We start from the raw sequence: 24,206 nt of genomic DNA on the forward strand, positions 1-24,206 counted from the left end.
GGCTGTTTGATCTGTGATGTCACTTGGACACTCCATTAGGTACACCACCATTTTCAAGTGTACCTAATAACAGGCCACTTTATTAGGGAAATATCATGGTCAAAGGTCACAGGTGTCGAGCTCTAGTCCTCGGGGGCCGCGTTCCAACATGTTTTCCAAGTGACCCTCGTTAAGCGCACCTGCGTGAAAACTTTTAGCTCCTTTCACGTTCCGCAGGAGCTAAAACTTTTCACGCAGGTGCACTTAACGAGGGACTCACACGAGGGACACTCCATTAGGTACACCGCCATTTTCAAGTGCACCTAATAACAGGCCACTTTATTAGGGAAATATCACGGTCAAAGGTCACTGGTGTCAAGCTCTAGTCCTCGGGGCCGCGTTCCGACATGATTTCTCAAGATTCCCTTGGGTCTCACTCAGAAAAAACTTCGAGCCCAGGTGTGAGCATATACCTGAATGTGCTTTTAGAATTGGACCCTCGCTGCGTACGCATATGCCATCAAATGCAAGTATTTATGTGTAAATACATAAGGTGGCCCGCCCCTAACCGTAGCTTTAAACCGTACTTTGGAACCCTAACTGTCTTCACCCCGCCCCTTACACTACTAGATTCCACGCCGCCCCCTAGTGTGTAGTGGGTGTGATCCATTGGTTCGCTCCGCCAACTTGGGGCCGGGCCACCTTATGTATTTACACATAAATACTTGCATATGTTTGTATATGCAGCGAGGTTCCACTTCTAAAAGGACATTGAGGTATATGCTGACTCTTGGGTTCGAACCAAGTTCCTTCCAAGTGAGAGCCCACGTCACTAACCAGTCAGCTATTTCAACCTGGCAAACCTTGGCCATGTGCATTCTTTTGTACTAGTGCTTTCCAGTTCTTTTAAGAACTGAATCCTTAGAATCGGTTTACTCAAAATATTTGTTCAAAAGAATTGTTCAAAAGAATCGTTCACTGACTCGTTCGCTACACTTTCTTATTTATTTATTTATTTATTTATTTATTTATCTCGTGTAGTGTACCTGTTGAAGTGTCCATGAGGTGTACCTAATCACAGGCCACTTCATTAGGGAAAAAGCTTAAGTGAACGTGCTTCTTTTTTCATTTTGATTTGCGGCAAGGTGGCACCAGCTTCAATACGCATTACCGGCACCTACTTGTTGAAGTCATATGAACTGAAAAAAGAGTCACTTTAGGAAGTGATTCGTTGACTCTCGTTCACTGAAACCAAATCGTTCTTTTGAGCGAATCGTTCACTCACGAGCCAACACTAACAGCAACACACACAGGAACTGTGAACTGTGCCGATGGCGCAACATGAAATGTCAAGATTCTCCGATTTGCCACGCATGGACGATTAGCAAGTGGCTGAGCAGGCCTTGCGCTAACTGACCTGTGGTTTGGCCATCCTGTTTACAATGCGCTGGGTATTTAATGTTGGACAATTTCTCACGGCGGCACACTGCACACTGGTTGGGAAACACTGCTGGAAAGGAATGGAAGTCGTGTTTTGTTCCTTTGCATATTCTTCTACCCTGAGTCCAACTAAAAAAGTCCTTGGTCATCTTGGGGAGTGCCGCAGGTCAGACACGGCTTGGTCCACGGAGTCCCGCTGGTACTGAGCTGCTGGTGACGTTGCTGGAAAGCTGGTACGGGCATCACTCAACAGAGGACATGTTCCCCACTGGAAGTCTCTGCTCCACTCCAGCTATCTTCACACCTGGATGAGTCTCTGTGCCAGGACCCTGAAAACGATCCAGAATGAAAAAGTCAGGGAAGTTTTGTTTCAAAATCAAAAAATGCTTGTGTCGTCTAACAGAAGTGGATGTGGAGTAGGACTTGTCCGTATGTCCGACGCTTGCCGCACCCTGATGGTCAATCTCGGTTCCTCCGGGCTGGACGGCGCTGTAGGCAGGCGGGAAGGAAGAAGTTGGCCTCTGGAGGAGCTGGAGGACGGCTTGTATGTCGGCCGTCATCTGGGACTCCAGCCTGTAGTCAAAACAGCACAAGGCGGCACACAACTGGAGATGATGGTCATATCCCACCGGGCTCTCCTCGTCCTTTGTGCCCCTCCCGCACCTGTTGAGGTCCCGTTGCAGCCTGTCCAGCCGCTGGTCCACTTCCACGTAGCTGAGGTCGGTATCGGTGTCGTCCTCTTCGACTGGCGTCGCCTGACCCCGGAGTGACTCCTTTTCTCGGTTTGTAAGTGTCCACTGGTCTTCGAGGTGCTCTGTTGGGAAGAATCACGGTCACCATGGTAACATTGAGTGTTGTACGTGAACGTGTTGAATGAACCAACCGGAAGTGTCGAGCCCAGCGGCAGAGCTGTGCTGGTCCGGGACCGGTGGCTTGCCCAGTGCGCTGGAACGCCAAGGTTTGGGTTTCTCTTCCTCCTCCTCCTCCTCCTCCTCCTCATGCTCTCCAGCAGCCATGGCAGAATGTCGCCGCTCCTTGGCTGTGGAGGTATTAATGATTTGTAAAATGTTCGAAACGACAATCTAAAGAGAGGTCGCGAGAGTTGATTCATCGAGATCCGACGTATTGAGAGTTTTTCGGTCAATTTGTTTAAATGGACGTGTTGATTCGAGCGTTGACAAAAGCGAATCAACAAAAATGAACATACCAATCGAAGACGACATTCTCCTCCAATTCATTTGAGGGTCCACGGAGGAATCGCTGTCTTGCGTGTTGGGTCTCTGGAGAGACAGATGGACTACTCAGAAGTATGAATCTACAAAGCTTTACAGATGATTTGGATGTCCCAGTTTCATGTAGAATAATACAGGTAGGGTTTCAAATGAGGGTTAGTGTTTGAAACTAGAATTAGGGTTTCAAATTAGGCTTGAGTTCAATGACCTTTGCACAGGTCAAAGTTTAAAAACAAACAGTCCTTCAGGATTTCATGCAAATACTTGAACTGAACTGAACTTGAATCCATACCTTGGCATTGTCATTACAGAGGTCAAAGGTCAGCTCCAGGTTTGTCATAAAATGGTCAGCAAATTCTGGATACATGTCCAGAACCTCCAAGAGCTCCCCCCGCTGGATGGTGTGCAGGTCGCAATAGCTCAGCACCCGCACATCAGCGCATGATTTTCCCGGCTTTGCTGACGGGTAGATCATTTCTCCAAATATATCGTTCTTGCCTGCAGGCCGCACGTTCATGTCAACTTTGTCACACGTTGCTAACCTTAAAGTCGGAAGACTCACCCAAGATGGCCACCACGACATCTTCTTTGAGGATCTCGATGGAGCCGCGCGTGACAAAATATAGCACGCTGAGCACGTCTCCGCAATGAACCAGTGTGTCTCCGGGGGGCGCGTGCGTGGTTTTGAACCTCATGGCCAGCGCCCGCAGGCAACCTTTAGTGGCACCGCCAAACGCCTTGCAGCCTTGCAGGAGGTTCTTGTTGAGGTGAAGGCAGATATCTGCCTGGAGGCACTCCGGGAAACCCTTCAGGACCTACAAGCAGATGCATTTGTGGTGAGAGTGAGTGAGGAATTGAAGAAAAATAAAAGTTGCAGTTTGGACAAATATCACAATGGCCACTTGTGGTTTTACGTGACGCAGTGTACAAGTTGTTAGCTGATCAGCCTCGCAGTTCTGAATTTGTCAGTTCAAATCCGGGCTTCAGCTTTTGTCGAATTAATGTCATGTGGGTTTCCTCTGTTTTATAGTTAACACAAAAAAAGCAATAACAATATATTTTTTTATCAACTCATCACATTTGTTTTACATATTTACAAGGAGTTGGCTTGACAAAATTGTACCTTGCTTCATGAAAGAATTCTCATTAGCTGGGAAGTCTTTCCATCATTTGAGCACTTTCACACTGAATCCATCATTGCTCCTGCCATTACCGTATTTTCCGGACTATGAGGCGCACCTAAAAACCTAAAATCTTCTCAAAAGCCGACAGTGCGCCTTATAGTCCAGTGCGCCTTATATATGGACTAAATTCCTAAATTCAAACTGGCCCGAAGCATTGTGTCATGAAATCAAGCACAAATGGCCTGCTGAAGACTATGAATCATGAATCAAAAAGACTATGGATCATTATTTTGTGATTAGAAAGTCATTTGTTGCATCTGAAGTTGAAATAAAAAAGATAAAATGGAGAATGATTAAAAATCTGACATGGTGCGCCTTATAGTCCGGTGCGCCTTATATAAGGATTAAGTTTTAAAATGGGCCATTCATTGAAGGTGCGCCTTATAGTCCGGTGCGCCTTATAGTCCGGAAAATACGGTACTTTAATTTTCCATATTTACTCGAGTATCTATGAATATTTTTACATATCGGCTGAAGCATTCTGTGAGCATCAAAAAGTGTCAAACTTTGTGCTAGCGCCGGACACGGCTACTGAAGCTTTTTCGAAAACCTAATCCAAGTCCAATGATGCCTAAATAATTGACTCGTAGTACAACTTTGCATTTTCGAACAAGACTGATACTATTATGCTTTTTTTTTTACAGTAAAGCTAACACCTACACTGTGATTATCAAATGGACTCTCACTTGCGTGATGTTTTTGAAAACACCTCCTCATTTTACCTATTGATGATGCAGCATCAGGAGCAACATAGTCACAAGGGTCGAGGGGATCGAACCCACAACCTTCTGGATGGGGAGACGACCACCCTACCACCTGAGCCACACCACCCCCAAGTAACAATCAACAAATGGTACCCATGTACCTCCTTCTCTTACCAGAGTGGTCCAATCATTCCATTTGGCATGAAGCAGACATGGAGAAAGACAAACTTCAATAAGTACCATCAATAATACGGTGATGAATAGAAACAAATCTTGTAACGCATGTCATCACGTTATATGATCAAATCGCCATTGTCGGCGTCTTTCCAACGAGCGGACGGCACGGCTCTCCTACCATATTCATGTCAATGCCGTTGGTGTACGTCCACGCGTGTTCAAAATACTCCTCGAGCCGCTGCCTAAGCGGGTTCGGGATCTGGTGAAAGCGGATGAATTCTTTGACTCGCAGCATCTGGAGGTGGTAACGGGCCGTACTGGAATACACCCTTTGGATGATGGCCGAGACGTTCCCAAAGATGCTGGCGTACATTAGTGCTGAAAAAGTCACATGGAGCTTTGAATGGCCAACATTCATTGGTGGGTGTCAAACTCAAGGCCCGGGGGCCAAATGCGGCCCGCCATATCATTTTATGTGGCCCACGAAGACCGACGTTGTGTCATTACTAAGATTCAAATTGTCTTCACTTAAAAAAAAAAAATAGAGATATTGCTTGCAATTTGTATGACCATTCATCTTTTTAAAATATTTCAACAGTTTTTACTAGTCTCAAATTTTAAAACAATCACAATGGCCCTCCGAGGGAAACTATGACTATGATGCGGCCCGTGGCAAAAACGAGTTGGTGTAATCGGTATTTGATCCATTATTGGACTGGTTTACTTAGAATGATGTTTTCTCTATCATGGATTAAACAGGAAGCTTAGAACAGAAAAATTAAGGCCTTCTTTTTTTGTTCAAATGCGAATTACCGTATTTTTCGGACTATAAGGCGCACCTAAAAACCTAAAATTTTCTCAAAAGCCGACAGTGCGCCTTATAGTCCGGTGCGCCTTATATATGGACCAAATTCCTAAATTGAAACTGGCCCGAAGCATTGTGTCATGAAATCAATCATAAGTGGCCCGCTGAAGACTATGAATCATGAATCAAAAAGACTATGGATCATTATTTTGTGATTATAAAGTACCGTATTTTCCGGCCTATAAGGCGCACCGGACTATAAGGCGCACCTTCAATGAATGGCCCATTTTAAAACTTTATCCTTATATAAGGCGCACCGGACTATAAGGCGCACCATTAATGCATCATGTCAGATTTTTAATCCAAATCAAATCATTCTCCATTTTATCCTTTTTATTTCAATTTCAGACGGAAACAAATTACTTTATAATCATAGAATAATGATCCATAGTCTTTTTGATTCATGATTCATAGTCTTCAGCGGGCCACTTATGATTGATTTCATGACACAATGCTTTGGGCCAGTTTAAATTTAGGAATTTAGTCCATATATAAGGCGCCGGGCTATAAGGCGCACTGTTGGTTTTTGAGAAAAATTTAGGTTTTTAGGTGCGCCTTATAGGGCGGAAAATACGGTAATTTGTTCTGTCTGAAGTTGAAATAAAAAAGATAAAATGGAGAACGATTTGATTTGGATTAAGAATCTGACATGATGCATTAATAGTGCGCCTTATAGTCCGGTGCGCCTTATATAAGGACAAAGTTTTAAAATGGGCCATTCATTGAAGGTGCGCCTTATAGTCCGGTGCGCCTTATAGTCCGGAAAATACGGTAATGAGAGGATTTCTAGGTTGTCACTCACATCCAATGAGCATGACGCAAATAGAAAAGATCTTCTCTGAGTTGGTGTTGGGGGAGACGTTGCCAAAGCCCACGCTGGTCAAACTGCTGAAGGTGAAGTAAAGGGCAGTGACGTACTTATCTTTGATGGACGGTCCGGAACCTGGGTCACTGTAGTTATATTTTTTGCCTGGGATGAAAAAAAGTGGGATGAAGTGTCAAAGGTCACCAGCTTGATGAAGTATAACTCACCTATAGATAAGCCCAGGTTATCCAGCCAGCCAATTTTGTGCTCCAAATACGGCTTCTCCACATTGCCGATGGCGTACCAGATGCAGGCTAGCCAATGAGCGATGAGGGCAAAGATACACATGAGCAGCATGAGCACGGCAGCGCCGTACTCGGAGTAGCGGTCCAGTTTGCGTGCGACGCGTACCAAACGCAGGAGGCGGGCCGTCTTCAGCAGACCGATCAGGGTGGTGGTCTGCGAAGCAAGGCCAACACGGCGTCAACTACTCGGAGCAATTTCAAACTACCGTTTTTTTCCATGTATAATGCGCCCCCATGTATAATACGCACCCTAAAAATGTCATGTTGATGCTGGAGAATGTAAAGAATGTTTGGTTGGATTGTCTTTCTTTGATTAGCAAAACTTAATGCTTAGCCTGTTAGCTAACACCGGCTCTCGTTTAGACAGTGCTAATGTTAGCTAGCTTTTGCCCAGCCATAAAGTACAATTATGGTCCAGGCCTTGCCGAACAAATAGTGTTTTTATTTGAAAGATTAGCACACTGTTTTCATCCCCACGAGTTTTGTTTGAATGAACGTTTAGCGGAGTAGTCTAAAGAACGTTATCCATTTGACCATCCAAATAATTCGGAGTGTCATTAAAGTCCAGTCTCTCTCTCTCAATCATCGCAGAAACGATTTCTATTTTCCCCATGTCAACTGACCTGTTAAAACCTCCAAACTATGATGGTAAAGGAGAAGATCATCATTTAAGCCAAAGCCGCACATGACTAGCGTCTCACCTCATCGGATCCCGATCCAAAGATGAGTAGGTCAAAGGGAATGGCGGCCACCATATCTATGAGGAACCAGCCTTTAAAGTAGTGGACGGCGATCTTGCCTGGGTGGCTGACCACCTCCTCGTTGCTGTTGACATAGGTGGTGCGGAAATTGATGAGGATGTCCACGATGAACATGATGTCCACGATCAAGTCCACCACATTGAGCGGCGAGCAGGAGTAGCCGCACTCCCGTCTACTCTGCTCCTCCACGTCGTTGAGGAGGAAGGCGGCCGAGTAAGGCGTGAAAATGGCCGTGTAGATGACTAAGAGGAGGATGAGCCAGTCCCACACTGCCTTGAAGGGGCTGTAGTGAAGGATGGTGCACTTATCCATGCGCTGGCTCTGGAGTTTGTACTCGGGCAGTACGTCGGCACCCAGCGATAGAACCTGGAGACAGTGACACGAGGTTGAGGATGATTTCTTCTGCTCTTCTCATTCTTAACCATATGACCTTACCTGTGTGACCTTATCCGTGACATTGTGCGTTCGGTCTTTGACCTTGGCCGCAATCACGGTTTTCTCCGAACACGGTGGCGATGGGCATTTCTTCTCAACGTTGGTCTCTGAGAAGTTAAGCGTGATGAGGGGAATCTTGTTGATCGTGCTGTACTTGTTGAGATTGGAATCGGAGGTGGAGCAGAGCAGACTTGATTTGATCTGGATGAGAGGCCCTGAAGATGGAAAGCCAACGGTGCACATCAGAGGACAGTTTGTCATTACAACGAAAGCGGGAGGGACGAACGAAGCACATCTCAGCCGAGACCATCCGATATTTGCGTGGAGAAACATCCATCAGCCATCGTGTTAGCTTCTTTAAAATGGCTGCAACAATGCATAATGAGAAATCAAGCAATGTCTGGGATGAAGTAGAATGGGAACGAGTACCGTTTTTTTCCGTGTATAATGCGCCCCCATGTATAATACGCACCCTAAAAATGGCATGTTGATGCTGGAAAAAAGCCTGTACCCATGTATAATACGCACCCAGATAGAGATGCACCGATCCGATATCTGGATCGGATATCGGCCCCGATATCAACAAAATAGATGGATCGGGTATCGGAAAATACAGCCGATCTGTGAGCCGATACTTTCCTTAATCTATTGGGACGCGGGCTACGTCATACGTCAGCAGCACGTGTGCCGCATGCCACGAGAGTTTTCTAAACAAACGCAAACATGGAGCGAACGTTCGCTTCTCTTCCCCGGGTTACTAAACGGACATCAAACCATGCGCGTTCGCTTCTCTTCGGGTTGCTAATGGGACGTCAAAGGCTGCGCGTTCGCTTCTCTCCCGAATGGGGGGGGGGGGGCGGAGGCTAATCGGATGTCAAACGCTGCGTGTTCGCTTCTCTTCCGGGGGGGTGTTAATGGGACGTCAAACGCTTTGTGTGGCGGGCTCCATCTAGTGTGGAAACTGAGAAGCTGATCTCAAGCTTCTTGTGCGGGCCATATTCAATTATGTTTTCAGAATTTGCTGCGGGCCAATAAAAACTGGACCGTTAGTTTGGACACCCCTAATTTAGAGCAAAGAACTGTGTAGTCTGCCTGATGCCATTGCCTTTGGTCTTTTCTGTTCCACATGTAGAGTTATGTAGCTTGTTAAGTCAACCATAATATCGGATCGGTATCGGGTATCGACCGATACGCAAAGCCAGGGCATCGGTATCGGTATCGGAACTGAAAAAGTCGGATCGGTGCATCTCTACACCCAGATTTTGACTCCTACTTAAGTCCGTGAACGTAAAATGATTTCAGAAAAAAGATCATCTTTGGGAACAACCGGATGTTCTGCCGGTCAGTATCACTGCGCATGCGCTAGCATACTCAATAGCGAAGAAATGTTTCGGATTTGTGTAGGGTACATTGTGACAAACAGCAAACGAGCAGGTGATCTAGCAAGCGTCTGATACCAGAGCATTGTGTTCGTATGGAGTGTGTTTGAAGTGAACAGCAGAGAAGAAAGCACACCTGTAATGGCGGCCTCCGTATCATATCCGGATTTAAAAAAAAAAAAATTTGAGAAAAAAAAAAAATATATTTATTTTTTTGTACCCATGTATAATGCGCACCCCAGATTTTAGGACAATAAATTAGCTAAATTTTGCGCATTATGCATGAAAAAAAACGGTACTTTAAAAAAAAAAATGTTTTACTTGTGCTGTAAGTCAAGGTTCCTCTGTAATGTTGTCTCCACAATATTCAGCACTTCATTTCTATTTCACAGTGACAAGAGTGACAAAGGTGAACTCTGGCTGACACAGAACCGACCCACTCCCCGCTTCTGCCGCTGCCATGGCCGTACAATATCGTGATTGATGGTAGAGGACAGCGCAAGAGACACTTTGAGGATGGACTATGCTTGCGCAGCTTGTGGAGGAAAAATGGCTCAAACCGTAGCACCAGTCATCCAGCTGCAGGGTACTCAAGGTGAAGGGTGGGGGTAGGGGGGGAAACCCGGGACTGACCCATTGGGGTCCGATGAAGTACGATCCATTTCTGATTCATTTTTAAATCATTTGTCATTCAGCACCACTCATGCGCTAAACCTGCATTTGAGCTAATGAAGATACAGGAAGCTTGTTAGCTTTCATATGGTGTCCTTTGCGGCCATTTTGTAATACTTGGAATATTGGACATGAGCTTTGGGGCTTTATTTTCTCTGACAGGCACGAAATGAGTTAAGTGTGAGCCTCAAAACATTCATCCATCCTTTTTTTATTGGCCTACCTTCACTGTCGTGGCGATCCCTGGAGGCCTCCTTGGAGTTGGATCGAAAACCGTCCACGTCATAGAGGGATGAGGCTTTCCGAACGCTACATACGCTCTCCTTGGATGCGGTGGGAGTGAGGCCCGGGATGGATGGCGTGGCGATAATTGTGTCCTCCTGACACTTGGCATCTGGATATAATCTGTCCCAAGGACCTTTGGGCGAGGAGTGATCCAGCGGGCCGGAAACGGGTGTGGAAGAAAAACTGGGGACGATGAGAGTGTCGTTGGGGTTGGAACGACTCCAGCTCTCCTGGATGTTGGCCAGTTGGTCGTTACACATTGTTATGGAGTCGTCACTGTGGCAAGGGGATTCCACCATCACATCATCGGGGTCTTCCTGAGGCAGGGACTGCTTGCTGATGCCCAGAAGTGGTAAAACTGGCAAACGGAAAGGGAAGAATCTTCTTTTTCCTGAACGAGGAGGAGAGCACAATTACAGATGGTTACATTTGAGGGTGGGCTTTGCCATCAGTAACTGCGGGCCCCACCCCCAATGTTTAGAAATGGCTACATTTATATTGTTTAGTTCTAAGATCAGTGGTGGAGATAGAGGTGGGACCATGAGGGCACTGCCCCCCCTAACCAAATGCTAGGCCAAATAAAGAACTTTGGCGTATTTTCCAATTTTGATAGGATTTCTCACGATGAATCTTCATCAGCATTTTTCAAGTTTGTATGAAATTTAAAAAAAATAACATGCTTGATTAGCTTCCATTGTTTCCATTGCATTTTCACTTACGTTGGTCAGCTTTGGAAGGGGAAGCGCGGTTTAGCTTCTCCACCGAGTCGCTGCTGCCCTCGTCCAGAATGTAATCGAAATTAAGAATGAACATCATGACCACGCCGTCTTCATTCTTCACCGGAATGATATGTGTGGCACAGAGGAACTTTGAACCTGACCAAAAAGAGATTGAGTCATGGTTAGTCAATCTCGAGATCCATCAATTACATTTATGTCATGGTTAGTCAATCTCGAGATCCATCAATTACATTTATATCATGTGACAACACTGAAATGAAGAAGTGAAACTTTTATGATTGGACCATCAAATTTTATGACCTTAGTGAATGTGACTTATGGAGTATCTTAACAACGGGCTCTGGAATAGATGTGTGCTGTGTATTCAGGTTTCAAAGGATTTGAGTAATTTGGCCCAATGTGACCTCTATAAAAATGCATCATAGCCAAATGCGGGTTCCGAGCGAGAACACCTGCTCTATCTAAAAATAGGATTTTGTTTTATTTATTACTTCTTAAACCTGCTTCAGAAGGAGGCTCGATTCTAATGCCAATATTTGCGTGGAATCTTTCCATGTACGACTCGTGAATTGTCAGGAAGTTCTGCAATGAATATTCAGTTGTAAAATGGACATTTATAGAAGATCCCTGCAGTCGAATCAGGCTGCAAGTCTGCAGGCGAGTTATTTATAGCGCACGCTGCCTCAACTCATACAGCGGCTTTTTTTTTTTCGACAGGAACTTAACATTCTGTCCACATATTCATTTTTATGCAGAACTGAAATGACCTATCTATCATGTCATCCATCCATCCATCCATCCATCCATCCATCCATCCATCCATCTCTTTTTTTACTTTTTTAACCCTAATTCTAGAAAGCATGTTCTCCAAACAAAATGTATTTTGTGCAGCAAGATAATAAATGAAATACTCCAGCTAACTTTAGGCAGCAACGGGTCGTTTTTTTATGTATTGGTGAGCCTCGATTCTGCTGGGCTAAGCTGTATTATGCCCATTATCGTACATCACTGTCACCACAAATGGAAAAAGACATTAATAAGTCATGATAAATCTGCTGATATGAGGAGGAGGAGGAGGAGGCAAGATGATCAATCTCATGAGGGAAAGTCACTGAATTTCCTATTAGTTTGCCCGATGACACACAAGTATAAAACGAAAGGTGTCTTCCGAGTATTATTTTTATTTTTATTGGTAGCTCTATCGACAACTCTGTTGATAGTAATATTATTACTGACATTGGAAACTCAAATGAGCCTGAGTGAGTCCTACAACAATTGAATGGACTAATAATGAGATTAGAGAGATGCCCAAATGAATGAGTGCTTCCTGTTTGGCGATCAAACAGACAAAAACACAGCAATCCAGCTTGTGAGGAAGGTACTTGTACTCATAAATATGCAGGTGCAATTAAATGTCTGTAAAACTGCCCAGACAAGACAAAAACATTGTTACTCATTACATTTTGAATGTACTACAATGACTATAATACATTTCAAATGATTGAGGAAATGAGGACTCATTCGGTTTCATTTCATTTCATTTCCACTTTCAATAATTAAGACACTGTAGCTCAGCGTTCATTTGTTAGCTAGCTAGCAATGCATAAACCCTGAAAAGTATCGTGAGCAAGCTAGGTGGGTACGAGCTAACGCTGAGCTAAACTGAGCCGGCTAGCCTCACGATGACTCGAGGGACGTATTAACACCGCCAGAGACGTATTTCCGTGTCTCAAACATCGAAGCCATTACAGCAGGGCAGATCTTGAAGCGCTCTGATTGATGGGGAAAACATTGTAATGCTCCATTAACTTAGGCCAAGAAATCAATCACTTTGACCTGAAAGTAAGACAGCCAAAGGTCAGGATTCTGTACGCTCTTTTTCAGATTGAATAACCTGCGTTCATGTTCACGCGCTTGTCAACTTGAAAGTGTATACATGTGTTTTGTTCATGTCGCATTGCAACCGCATGTGTACAGTGATAATACAGCAAAGAGCTAATCCATCCTGATACAAGGACTTATATGTAGCACATGCTTGACATTCCTTAGATACGTATACAGCAGCTAGCTAGGAAGTGTTCCGGTGGGCAAAAACGTGTCTTCTGATAGCCCGTGACACAAGTGTAGGGCTATTAAATATTTATAATTCTGACCATAGACAAACTGCATTTTTTTTATCTGATGATAGCAATACTCTATTTCGGAGTAAACGATTTGACTGTGAAGAAATCTTTTGACCTCAGCTTCGCCCGCCTCGTTAAAAATATCACTTTGACAACAGTAGCAACAACATAAAGCGACAACATGGCTGTTTTATGCTTGCCATGTAAATGTAGTCCAAAATTTGCCCACAACGTCAGTTCCTTTATTTCTAAGTACACCTAGAAGGTCTGTTGTCATCCCATATTGGGAAAATTTTACAGGAACTCCGTCTAAATGTCCCCAGGAATAGAAACAACGAGCAAAAGAGGCTGATGGGAGGCAATAAATGAAATGAATTGAATTTGCGCTCAAAGATTCTATTAGGAGCCATCAAGTCAAAAAGGACCGCGAGGGAGATCTCTTAACTGTAATAATGAATCATCATCGAATGTTCTCTGAATAGATTATGCTAGAAAGAAAAGTAGATGAACTCTTTCACACAAAGTCAGTGAAGGTCACTCACCGTCTTTACGTTGGTACATGATCTCCACCTTGCGTTCCTCCGATCCCAGGAGGGCCTGAGCGACTTGAGTGATGGCATAGCGGCTTGTGGACTGACCGTGCAGGAAGTCGCATATGCACGACTTCTGCATGACATCCGGCCTGGAGAAACCGGTCAGCTCGCAGAATCCATCGTTGCAGTAGATGATGGCGCAGTTTTGCACACAAGCATTGGCGATGATGAATTTCTTGTCTGTCAACAATAACAACAAAAGTCAATATGCCAAAATATCACTTAAGGGTTTCTTTCATTCGCCCCACTAACTTTCATAAAACTTTCAGACCCCACATACTTAGAGCTTGATTCTTTTTTGAATTTTTGTTCATATTCGACCAATGACCTAGACGAAAATTTCTTCTAGTGCTATAAGATACAAAACAATGAAACTCATTTATAGACACATTAAATGAAGTGCAGTACTCCAAGATTTAATTTCTAATAACTTTGGTGATAATATTTGCTTATAGTTTATGACCCAAAAAAGATTTGCATGCCGTCAACGCCTGATTGGAACTCATTTGGAAAATGCATGTTCGAGGAAATGGTGGAATAATGATCATGATGATGACATTAACCCAGTGCTTCTCAAATAGTGGGGCGCGCCCCCCTTGGGGGGCGCGGTGCTATTCCTGGGGGGGCGCGTGTGACCCTGGGGAACAGGCTTTTTTTTTGGCAGTACTAGATTAAAGTGTAATTGCGCGTTTACTACAGCAGGGGGCAGTGGCGCTCTCATTGTTACTTCTGTCACGTTTGCGACAGTGCAACATTTTACGACTTACAAGACAAGTTAGGATAGTCACGGTGGGGAGGGGGGGCGCGAATAGTTTTCTTCTTGCTAGGGGGGGGCGTAACAGAAAATAATTGAGAAGCACTGCATTAACCCAAATTATGATTAATATTTCCTAATAAATACCACCAAATTACAGCAGAAATTGTCCCAATAAAATTGAGCAATAAATAAATAAATAAATAAATAAAATTACATAAAAATAAATAAATAAATAAATAAATAAATAAATAAATAAATAAATACATGTCCAAGCTTATTAATAACGAATGAATGTTGTTCACGTGGATAAAACTGAACTGAAATTCAAAGATAAAATTCTTGCAGCTGTACTTAAAAGGACAATAAATGACATTTAGGGCGAAAATAAAATCATTTAAAGAGGAATGAGACTCGTGCTTTTTACGGGCGCAGCATGCACCGCAGCGCAGTCAGGACACACACTTCATGCACTGTACTCACTTTGTCCTTCGAATTTACGAATTATTACTCCGAGAAATGTATTATGTGGCGCTACGTGGCCCCTGCGGACCGGCATTATTTCCTTCTTCTTCCAAAAAAAAATCCGTCCCTTATGTCACCAGTCAGTCATGATGGTCAGAAAATTTCCCCCATGACGCACGCTTGACGGGCTTGGCTAATCGCGTACATGCGGCAGCCAAACATCAGACAAAAGCAATCGCTTCTCATTTCCGAGATGCTCGTGTGCTCACGGGCGCGGTGCATTGTTTGTGGAAAGAAACGTGTGACAGAGACGGGGGGGGTGTCGAGGGGGGTCGGTCGGAGGCAGTGCCATCGCTGCTGACCGACCAAGGGAGGCGTGTCTTCTGCCAAGCTATGTCATGGAGATATAGGCATTTTTTTCCAGAGTTGAAAATAATTCCCAAACACTGACCATAATTAACTACGTATGCTCACAAGATGGGCGCCTGACGCTCATAAACAGATGAACAGTCTTTAATCCATATTTTAGAAAGAAATGAAAGTGTTATTTGATTAAAGCCTTCCCTTTTTACGCCCGTTTTGCTACAGGAATCCCTCGTTGATCGCGGATAATTGGTTCCAAAAACCACCCGCGATGAGTGAGATCCGCGAAGTACTAAGGAGTTAGCGGAAAGATGCTAATTCGCGATCGTGCTAACACGCAACTTCTAATGGAATGTAAACGAACATTTCGAGCAATGCTAGATTGTCCTAAAGGTTAGACACAGGTTTCCTCAATTTACAAGTTCTATTTTGACTTTTAAATGTTTTCTTAATTTGGAAAAAAAAAATCCGCGATGTAGTAAAGGTGCGATAAACGAAACGCAAAGTAGCGAGGGATCACTGTATATCGAAAGTACGTCCATTGGTGGCTTGACTTTAGGGGCGGAGCTACGGTGTCACGTCAGAAAGTCCGGAAAACACAACGTGAGGGTCCTTGGCTATCTTTTGAGAGCTACACAGTTCAGTTCTGGTTGCATCAAGTAGCTGCTTTGTCTTGTCTGTCACGTTGGCAGCTCAACCATCTGGCAAGTGCAGCCCACAGATCCTTGTTCCTGGCTTCAAGGACTTTTGGAGTAAGATTAGATTAGTATTGGAGTCTGTTCCCACATTTTCCTTTCATCAAATAACACTTCCCTCGGGCCAACGGGTCAAACCAACTCACATGAACAGTCGATTAAAAAGTCTACACACCCCTGTTGGAATGACACAGCTTTTGATGATTTAAATAAAATGAGAACAAGCTTTGACATTTATTAAAAAAAATAAAAATATCTACCATTATTGTGATCCATGACCTGTACAAAAATAGGAAAATGATCATGTTTTTAAAAATAAATGAATTGTAATTGTGTAAGTGTGCACCCCTTCATAACTGGGATGGTCAGTTTGAGATCATTTATCCAAAAGTTTACTTTAGGATCTAATTCTAGTTCTAATCAAACAGAACTTATGGTCTTCACCTGATTGAAGAAACCCCCTCGTGTGCTTCTTGTTAATCCTTTTGTTTCCTTTCCATGCAAGATCCACAGGAGTGCGGGAGCCACAGTTGCCATGGAAACCGACCATGAAAACTCAAAAGAAATATGTACTAATTCCTTTTGACATCAATTTCTATGGCCATATTATGTCTAATGACACTTGAAATTAATTTGGTTCTTGATTTGTACCAGGTCAGTTCCGCTCTGGAGCAAATATTTCATCTCATGTTGTCAAAAATCTGTTCATGCATGGAGAAAACAGAGGAAATTTTACAATGATAACCTTCACACTTAGCAGGACAGGTTTCAAAATATTCCCAGTGCTTGAGGACAAGCTAAATCTGGAGCCTTACATGCAGACTCCATATTTCCAATACCTTGACAGAACAATCAATTTAGCTGTTGTCTTACAAGGTTAATAAGCCCACAAATCAATAGTCTGTATTGATTTATCGCTAATGACGTTGCAAAATGCTGCAAGTAAGATTCGTGCGAGATTTGTAGCTGGCCGACACTCGTTCGAATATTCGTGTTGTCGTAAAGCAATCGCACTCCTCTCCAAAAGTAGTTGAACTGTTTGTTAACCGTTTGTTCTTGTACTCTTTCACGTACCTTACACATGACCTTTCCCCTCTTAAAAACATGGAGCCTACATTGTAGGACTTGGCTCAGATGGCTCTAATTTAGAAAAACAAATGTAAAGCTACGCTGCCCTCTGCTGGCGATATTATGAACAACAAGCGTGTGACTGAAGGAAAAATCAATTATCTGTACACAGTTTTAGCATTAAAATTAAACCAAAGCGGTACAGAAAATGGATGGATGGATCTTATAGATGATTTGATTTCGGTTTTGAAAAGCAACTCAAGAGAAATATATATATATTTTGTACGTGTGGTGAACTCAAACAACTCAGGCTACAGGATTTAAATATACTTTGATATCAATTACTACTTTCTGATTGATCACAATTTTGGCAAAGCATCTAAGCCTTAGATTCTAAGGGTATTCCAGAAGGTTCACAAAAAACGTGAATCGGAAGGAGCCTATTTCAAGTGACTCTTGGCAAGAAAAAGCAATGACGTGAAATGAGCTTTTTTTTAACATGCTGTTCCCGCGTTCACCAAAGGAGAGCAGTATTTTTGCATAAATGTCAAAAATCCACTCGCTAGTATCAGTGGCTAGTAAAGACTTTAAATATTTATTTATTTATTTATTTATTTATTTATTTATTTATTTATTTATTTATTTATTTATTTATTTTCATGTTTCTTTTCCATTACTTGAAATTTTACAAACTAATTAGATTTGAACACGAATTGGAAAAAAGAAAACCTATTAGAAAGCGTGTTAAAAAATAATTCTGTGGAGTTCCTCTTAAATTTCTATTGTAAAACGTGTTCATTGTCATTGTTGCACAAAATACAAAAGAATCCAAATGCTCAGCATGTCCACTGGATTAACCTTTACATGAACGTTTCCTTTCCTGATGTGTGGGAGTTTTTACGAGGATCGATAATACCTTCCTATTAACATTTCCTACTAATTACGTGATGAAGATATTAATAATTGAGGGGGAAAAAAATCACCTGTTTTCCTCCCCTCCTTCCTGTCTCGAGTCCTTGTTTTCAATTGGAGGGCCACTTGAACCCATGACACAATAAATCTGTTCTGTGCGGTCCAAGGTTCCTCCTCTTCATTTCATTTCACATTTCAAGTCCAAAAACAAATCACCGCAATTAGGAACAACTCCATTATTACAATAGATTTCTACAACAACGTTCGACCAGAAATCCCTCGACACCCACACTCCTCATAAGTGTTGACTTTTTTCCACAACGTGAGTCCAAAAGACTTTCCATTTCACATTTGACAACTAACGCAGGCAGCCCGGCCCGGCCCGGCCTCACCGTTTCAGAATAAGGGCCTCACGTCCGCCCACACTTGTCCGCAATGCTGTAAAATTGCATTTGAGGTTTTTGCATGGTGAAGTTCCTGCCACACTCACAGCTCACTCCAAGAAGCAAATGCCGCAGGATCTTTTTGTAAACATGCTGTTTTTTTAGACACCAGGTTGCTTTCACATGCTTAGAAAACATTTAAAGGCAAAAGACAACATTTGAAGGTAAGATGATTTTACATTTTCAGCAGTGAAAACGTATTATTTTCTCTACAATTATTTTCTGCATATGCATTTAATACCTTTGACTTAGAATGACATCACATGTGCTAAGGGGTCAACTAACAACCAATCACAGCTCACCTGTTTCCTAGGTGTGCTCATGTGACTGCCGTAATCTGAGCCATGATTGGTTGCAATCCACACAAAAAATAGCCAATTTGACTTTTGGAGCCAGGCCACAAATGACAAAGAAATGTTTCATCTGTATGACATCATGTATGGCGTGGTAGCATTTTGAGCTGACCTGGTAGAATCTTGGTGTTCTGATGCTCTTTATCAACTCAGCTGAGAGGACTGCCGGTCTTTGGATGTTCCTGACCTGACATTCAGTGAGCACATTGGTGGCTTGCTACATGTGCCCGTGCGTGCCAATAGGTGAAACGTCACTAATAGTACAACAGAGGCAAAGATCGGCTCTTTGCAAATAATTGCCTTCCTTATTTCATGAGAAAATAGCCCTGAAAAAAAATGGGCAAAATAAAAAAGACATAGCGATGTTAAATGGAGCCCCAGAGATGGTTAAACCTGATTTTCAAGAAGAAGTGAGGGTGGGGGTTGGAATTGTGGTGTGATGTGAGCCTACCTTACAGTTTTGATTTTTATTTTATTTTTTCTCCGTTTGCCTCCGAGCCAGGCTATGAACTTTAAAAAAGGCAGCAGGGTAAAGCTGCCATGAAAACATTGGCGGAGTTGGGCAATGGATTTTAGCCTGTGGCTCTGGAAAGAAAAAAAAAAAAAAAAAGAATGCAGGTTTGGGGAATGAGCGAAAGAGGCCATTTTATCAGGGACATTTCCAAAAGCCAAATTAAATGTGGGTCATAACGGGGACTGACAAGGCCGCCTACCGAGACGGAAAGGGAAAGGTGACAGATGAATGCCACTTGCAACTCAAATCTCCCTGCATGAAGCCATTATGCCCATTCTTCAACAATAAAGGCATTGCTTGGCATCGGTCTAACCTCCACAAATAGCAACATGAAATATCAAACTAAAAAAAAAAAAATCCGAAAACACTGTACCGTACATTTAGCTGCTACATTACAAAAATCTTTCTTTCGAAAAATCTTCAGGAATTATTTTTACAAATACCATACGTTAGCTGCTCCATTTGAACATGCTCCAGAAAAATCCTTGTTTTCAAATTTTCTCCATCTAATCTAAAACACATCCAAAGAAGATACACCCCTTCTCAGTAAATATTGTTTGTATATTTTATATTTCTTTGCTTTCAGTTTAGTAAAGCTATGCCAAAAGTCAAGCCTAGCTAATTCTCAAACATCAACATGCGATGTGAGTTTTATTGACTTCTTCTAAGTAAAACAACAATTCATAAGTGGAGAATTGAGCTACTTTTTATGATCTACCGTAATTTTCGGACTATAAGTCGCACCGGAGTATAAGTCGCACCAGCCATAAAATGCCCAAAAAAGTGAAAAAAAGAACATATATATGTATATAAATCGCTCCTGAGTATAAGTCTCCCCCCCCACCACCCAAACTATGAAAAAAACCGCGACTTATAGTCCAAAAATTACGGAATTTAATTTATTGCATTCAACTTCCAATAAGAATCCTTCTACTATTGCTCTTGGGTACACCATTTGTTTTCTTGATTTGTTTTTCCATCTGGACAAAAATGCTGTGGCGACCTCCTTCAGGGAAAAAAAACTGAAAGGAGCCAAACTTGAACATTGAGGTTGAATCACGACTTCTACTTTGATTTTTATTCAACAAGTGTCTGTGTTTCAACATCATTTAAGTACAGCGAGAAAGAAAGCACACTCGTGTGTGTGTGTGTGTGTTGGGTCCATCAAGGTTACACTCTTGTTAAATTTACAGGCCAGCCTTGCACGTGTGTAAGGACACAATGCATCGCTGTGTATTCATCAAAAAAAAAAAAAGGAAATCTGTTATACCTCAAGCACTTAAGATCCACATAGCGAATGTGCAAATTAAACTAGCTTTGTTAGTATTAAAAAAAAAAAAAAACTCATCTTCAAGAATGTTGCTTTTAGAGCTTGAGGTGAGCGTCAAACAAGCAATTACCTCTCGTCTTGTTAGAAACATTTGCTTGGCCGCTCTTTTCTTTGTGTTAAAAAGCCTTGCCATGATTAAAAGGATGTCCCTGAACTTTTAATGCATGCCTACTTCCAAAATGCATCAAATATGGATTGAGCCTGTGCATTTTCTGTTTTTCTTTTTTCCTCGCTGACTATGGACAAAAATACATTTTCTAAGAAACCCATTCAATTCTCCAAGACGCAAACTCTTAAATGAATTGACGAACAAATGATCTCAGGGTTGAATCCCAGCAACTTGATTTTATGCTTAGTGAGCAATTAGAAACAAGAAAAACATGCATATACAGTATAAATATATTTTTTTTAAATGAGGAATGTCTGACAATTGCCTAAGAAAAGGAAATGATGTTCTGTCAGAGAAAAACTAACAGGCCTTCATAATCAAGCAATTATGACATTATAGGTCACTCCAAGTATAATGAGTGTGCATTAGCAATTTATTAAGATTTTTTTTAATTGAGGAGTTGGTGGCATAACATTGATTGGAAGTCATTTAAACCATGCACCGATCGATTGTGGATGCACACACACATACACACACACACACAAACCCTTAAATGTCACGAATGTGGCTTTTAATAGACGCGTCAATTAAATTTATAATGCCAAGAAATTTGGTTATGTGACGGCTAATTGCAAGGAAATATAAACATGATTTAAGTCAAGCGTTCATTTTATGATTACATTTAATAGCTTGCTTTCTCATTCCAGGGTAAACTGGATTGAAATGATCCCAGGTAGAGAGAGGAGGTCATTTTTAATTGGCATACATGCATGCACACATTTCTTCTTTATCTCCAAATGCTCCACCCAAGAATACAATCCAGACACGCTTGCTTTTTTTTATGGGCTCCTCGTTACGAGTTGATTTTGCATTCCAGACAGACGGCCGTCAGCCTGCCTGCTCGGAGACAATTAGACAACACAGAGGTGGCGCTACATCACAATGAGGCCCCCTCAAATCATTAAAGCATCAGCAGCTCTCTAAATAACGACAAAGTGCAAATTGGACCAGAGAGGGACAGAGAGAAAAAGCTCTCTCTCTGTCTCTCTCTGTCTCTCTCTCCCCCATCCATCCGTCCGTCCGTCCGTCCGTCAGCGCTGCCTTGGGGGTCTGGTAGGATTTTCTTGCAGCATATGGATCCATTTTTGTTCTGCTTTTTCCATTGGTTGTCTGTCAGTGATGTGACCTGTTCTTCAAAAGGTTAAAAGGTGACCCCCAACAGCTATTTTTCCACTGGCAAGCCAGTTTTGTATTTTAAGCTTCTTTTATGAATTTTCTTTGCTCCCCCCCGTCACTTGTGCGTCTCTCCTTTTTAAGTTGAAAGAACACAGGGCGTTGGAGATGTCGCTATTTGAGGACGTCGATCGCTGCCAAGTTCTGCTAATTTCAACAAAGCGCACCGTGCAGCCATCAGCCATCTGAAGGACGGTGCCGCACTCGGGCTTCTTTTCTTTTTTTTTTCCCTCCCCCACTCGATCTCATCATCTGTCGAGCTATTAGCATTGAAAAGTTTTCATGGACATCACACAAGTCGATTCGGATGATCTCAAAGCAGCAGAGTTAATCCTTTAATAAAAGCCTTTCACAGTTTGTTTACCTAAGCAGAGGTTACTTGATTCCTTTTTCTTTTATTCTTCTTTTATTTCTAAGAGCACAATGTGAATAACCGTCAGTGTCATTGGAGCGCGGGTGATGTCTTATTGAACATATTTACCGTTTTTTTCCATGTATAATGCGCCCCCATGTATAATACGCACCCTAAAAATGGCATGTTGATGCTGGAAAAAAGCCTGTACCCATGTATAATACGCACCCAAATTTGGACTCCTACTTAAGTCCGTGAACGTAAAATTATTTCAGAAAAAAGATCTTTGGGAACAAGCGGATGTTATTCTGCCGGTCAGTATCATGCGCTAGCAAACTCGATAGCGAAGAAATGTTTCGGATTTGTGTAGGGTACATTGGGACAGCAAACGAGCAGATGATCGAGCAAGCGTCTGATACGAGAGCATTGTGTTCGTATGGAGTGTGTTTGACGTGAACAGCAGAGAAGAAGAAAGCGCATCTGTAATGGCGGCCTCCGTATCATATCTGGATTTTAAAAAAAAACAAAAACGCATGTATAATGCGCACCCCAGATTTTAGGACAATAAATTAGTTAAATTTTGCGCATTATACATGGAAAAAAACGGTAAATGCTCTTGGCGTATTTGTTAGACCACCAAAATGGCCTATCAATTCCTATATTTTCAAATGTATATTTCAACTTTTTAGTATGAACTTAAGGTGGTCAAAGTGTTCTTCTAATGTCTAAATTGTCTTTGTTTGTCTCGTTTTTATTCCTCCCTTATCTGGCTGTCCCTGGCTCTTGTCTCGCTCTATCAAATTCCACGTCACTCCCCTTCTTCTTCCATTCTCTCTCCATCTGCCTCAACATTTCAAAAGAATGAATTACTCAGAGCTGTCACTTGGCCCTGGCAAAGAATTCATTTTCGTGGGTCAAGTGTTTCAAACTGTCATCCTTGACAGGGACCATCTCATACAATAACTACATGGATGGACCTTGACTTTGGAGTGCTTTCGTTTTAATCCCCCCCCCCCCCCAACCTTCCTTCCTTCCTCCTCTTCCTTGTGTGTATACTCAAAGAATCTCGGCCATTGTGGAATACAAGACAGGAGCAAGCGGGTGCCGGTGGGCGGGAGAAATTCCGTATGAATAGCTTCAACTCAACCACAAGGCGATAAATGAAGGGCTGAAAATGAAATTTCAATCCTAACCCTGTCGCCACCGTTTGTATTCGGCAAGCACAATTACGGAGAGATCACGTGATCCGGTGGGCTGTCAAAGTTACAAATTATTTCCAAGAGCAGGATTGAAGTGACAAACAAGCAAATGAATTTCCACCTTAACCTTTGAAAGAGAGGCGGCCTTTTAGTTCATGGAATCCATGTCGAATGGATTCCCATGCATCAATTGACATTCACAAGGAATCCAACGAGCGGCTTTTTTTTTCTCCCCCACAGGCTTCATGATTGCATCGAATTATTATAGCCATAGAATCATTTGGGTCAAATCATCCCTTCAACTCCATTGTGACGTTGATTTCGATGAGCAACCTTCACTCCAAATGAAGTTTAAAGGCACACATGAGCGTGTGCTAAATGGGATCAATTAATTATCCGTGACTAATTCACGGCGCTGGAAACAATGGCAGCGATAGATTAGTCCCTGGCGGATATAGAACAGCCCTCCAGGAGCGGCAAAGGAAAACACAGCCGCTAATTGAAATGATCTCATGAAGCCTAATTGAGTCCAATTACGTGGCATGAATTATTCCTTTATCGCCCCGCGTATCTCTGGCAAGTCAAATTTCAACCGAAGGGAAATGAGTCACAGATGTGGCGCCACGATGATTGAGAGTCAAAATGAGGATTTAGGGAGATTGAGATGAGGACAAAGATGAGAAAGAACAGCTGTCTGATGTTGCCGTTAAATGTTTAGCATGGGGAACTTCCTTGTT

At 42.6% G+C, this 24,206-nt stretch overlaps 1 protein-coding gene across 1 annotated transcript; it reads right to left on the reverse strand.

Annotated features, from left to right (window-relative positions):
- Window positions 1-960: 960 nt before the first annotated feature.
- Window positions 961-15,167, reverse strand: kcnh7 (potassium channel, voltage gated eag related subfamily H, member 7). The gene is made up of 16 exons (XM_061272035.1): window positions 14,917-15,167; window positions 13,629-13,859; window positions 10,943-11,098; window positions 10,162-10,614; window positions 7,888-8,102; window positions 7,393-7,818; window positions 6,614-6,845; window positions 6,384-6,551; window positions 4,895-5,094; window positions 3,214-3,466; window positions 2,944-3,149; window positions 2,627-2,699; window positions 2,303-2,458; window positions 2,083-2,233; window positions 1,821-1,992; window positions 961-1,748 (listed from the first exon to the last, which is right to left on the reverse strand). The coding sequence occupies exons 1-16, from the start codon at window positions 14,990-14,992 to the stop codon at window positions 1,662-1,664; spliced, it is 3,255 nt and encodes a 1,084-aa protein (XP_061128019.1). The 5' UTR covers window positions 14,993-15,167; the 3' UTR covers window positions 961-1,661.
- Between the last annotated feature and the right edge of the window lie 9,039 nt (window positions 15,168-24,206).

The sequence above is a fragment of the Syngnathus typhle genome, linkage group LG2, assembly GCF_033458585.1.
Source record: "Syngnathus typhle isolate RoL2023-S1 ecotype Sweden linkage group LG2, RoL_Styp_1.0, whole genome shotgun sequence".
In the NCBI taxonomy this organism is placed as follows: Eukaryota; Metazoa; Chordata; class Actinopteri; order Syngnathiformes; family Syngnathidae; genus Syngnathus; species Syngnathus typhle.

Bases quoted from the DNA above. Each gene is read 5' to 3' on its own strand.
- kcnh7 (XM_061272035.1), bottom strand. From the start codon at position 14,992: ATGCCGGTCCGCAGGGGCCACGTAGCGCCACATAATACATTTCTCGGA. The intron at 11,099-13,628 runs GTGAGTGACCTT...CTTTTTGGTCAG, and splicing joins CATGTACCAACGTAAAGACG to GTTCAAAGTTCCTCTGTGCC. The intron at 1,749-1,820 runs GTTAGACGACAC...GATCGTTTTCAG, and splicing joins CCTACTCCACATCCACTTCT to GGTCCTGGCACAGAGACTCA.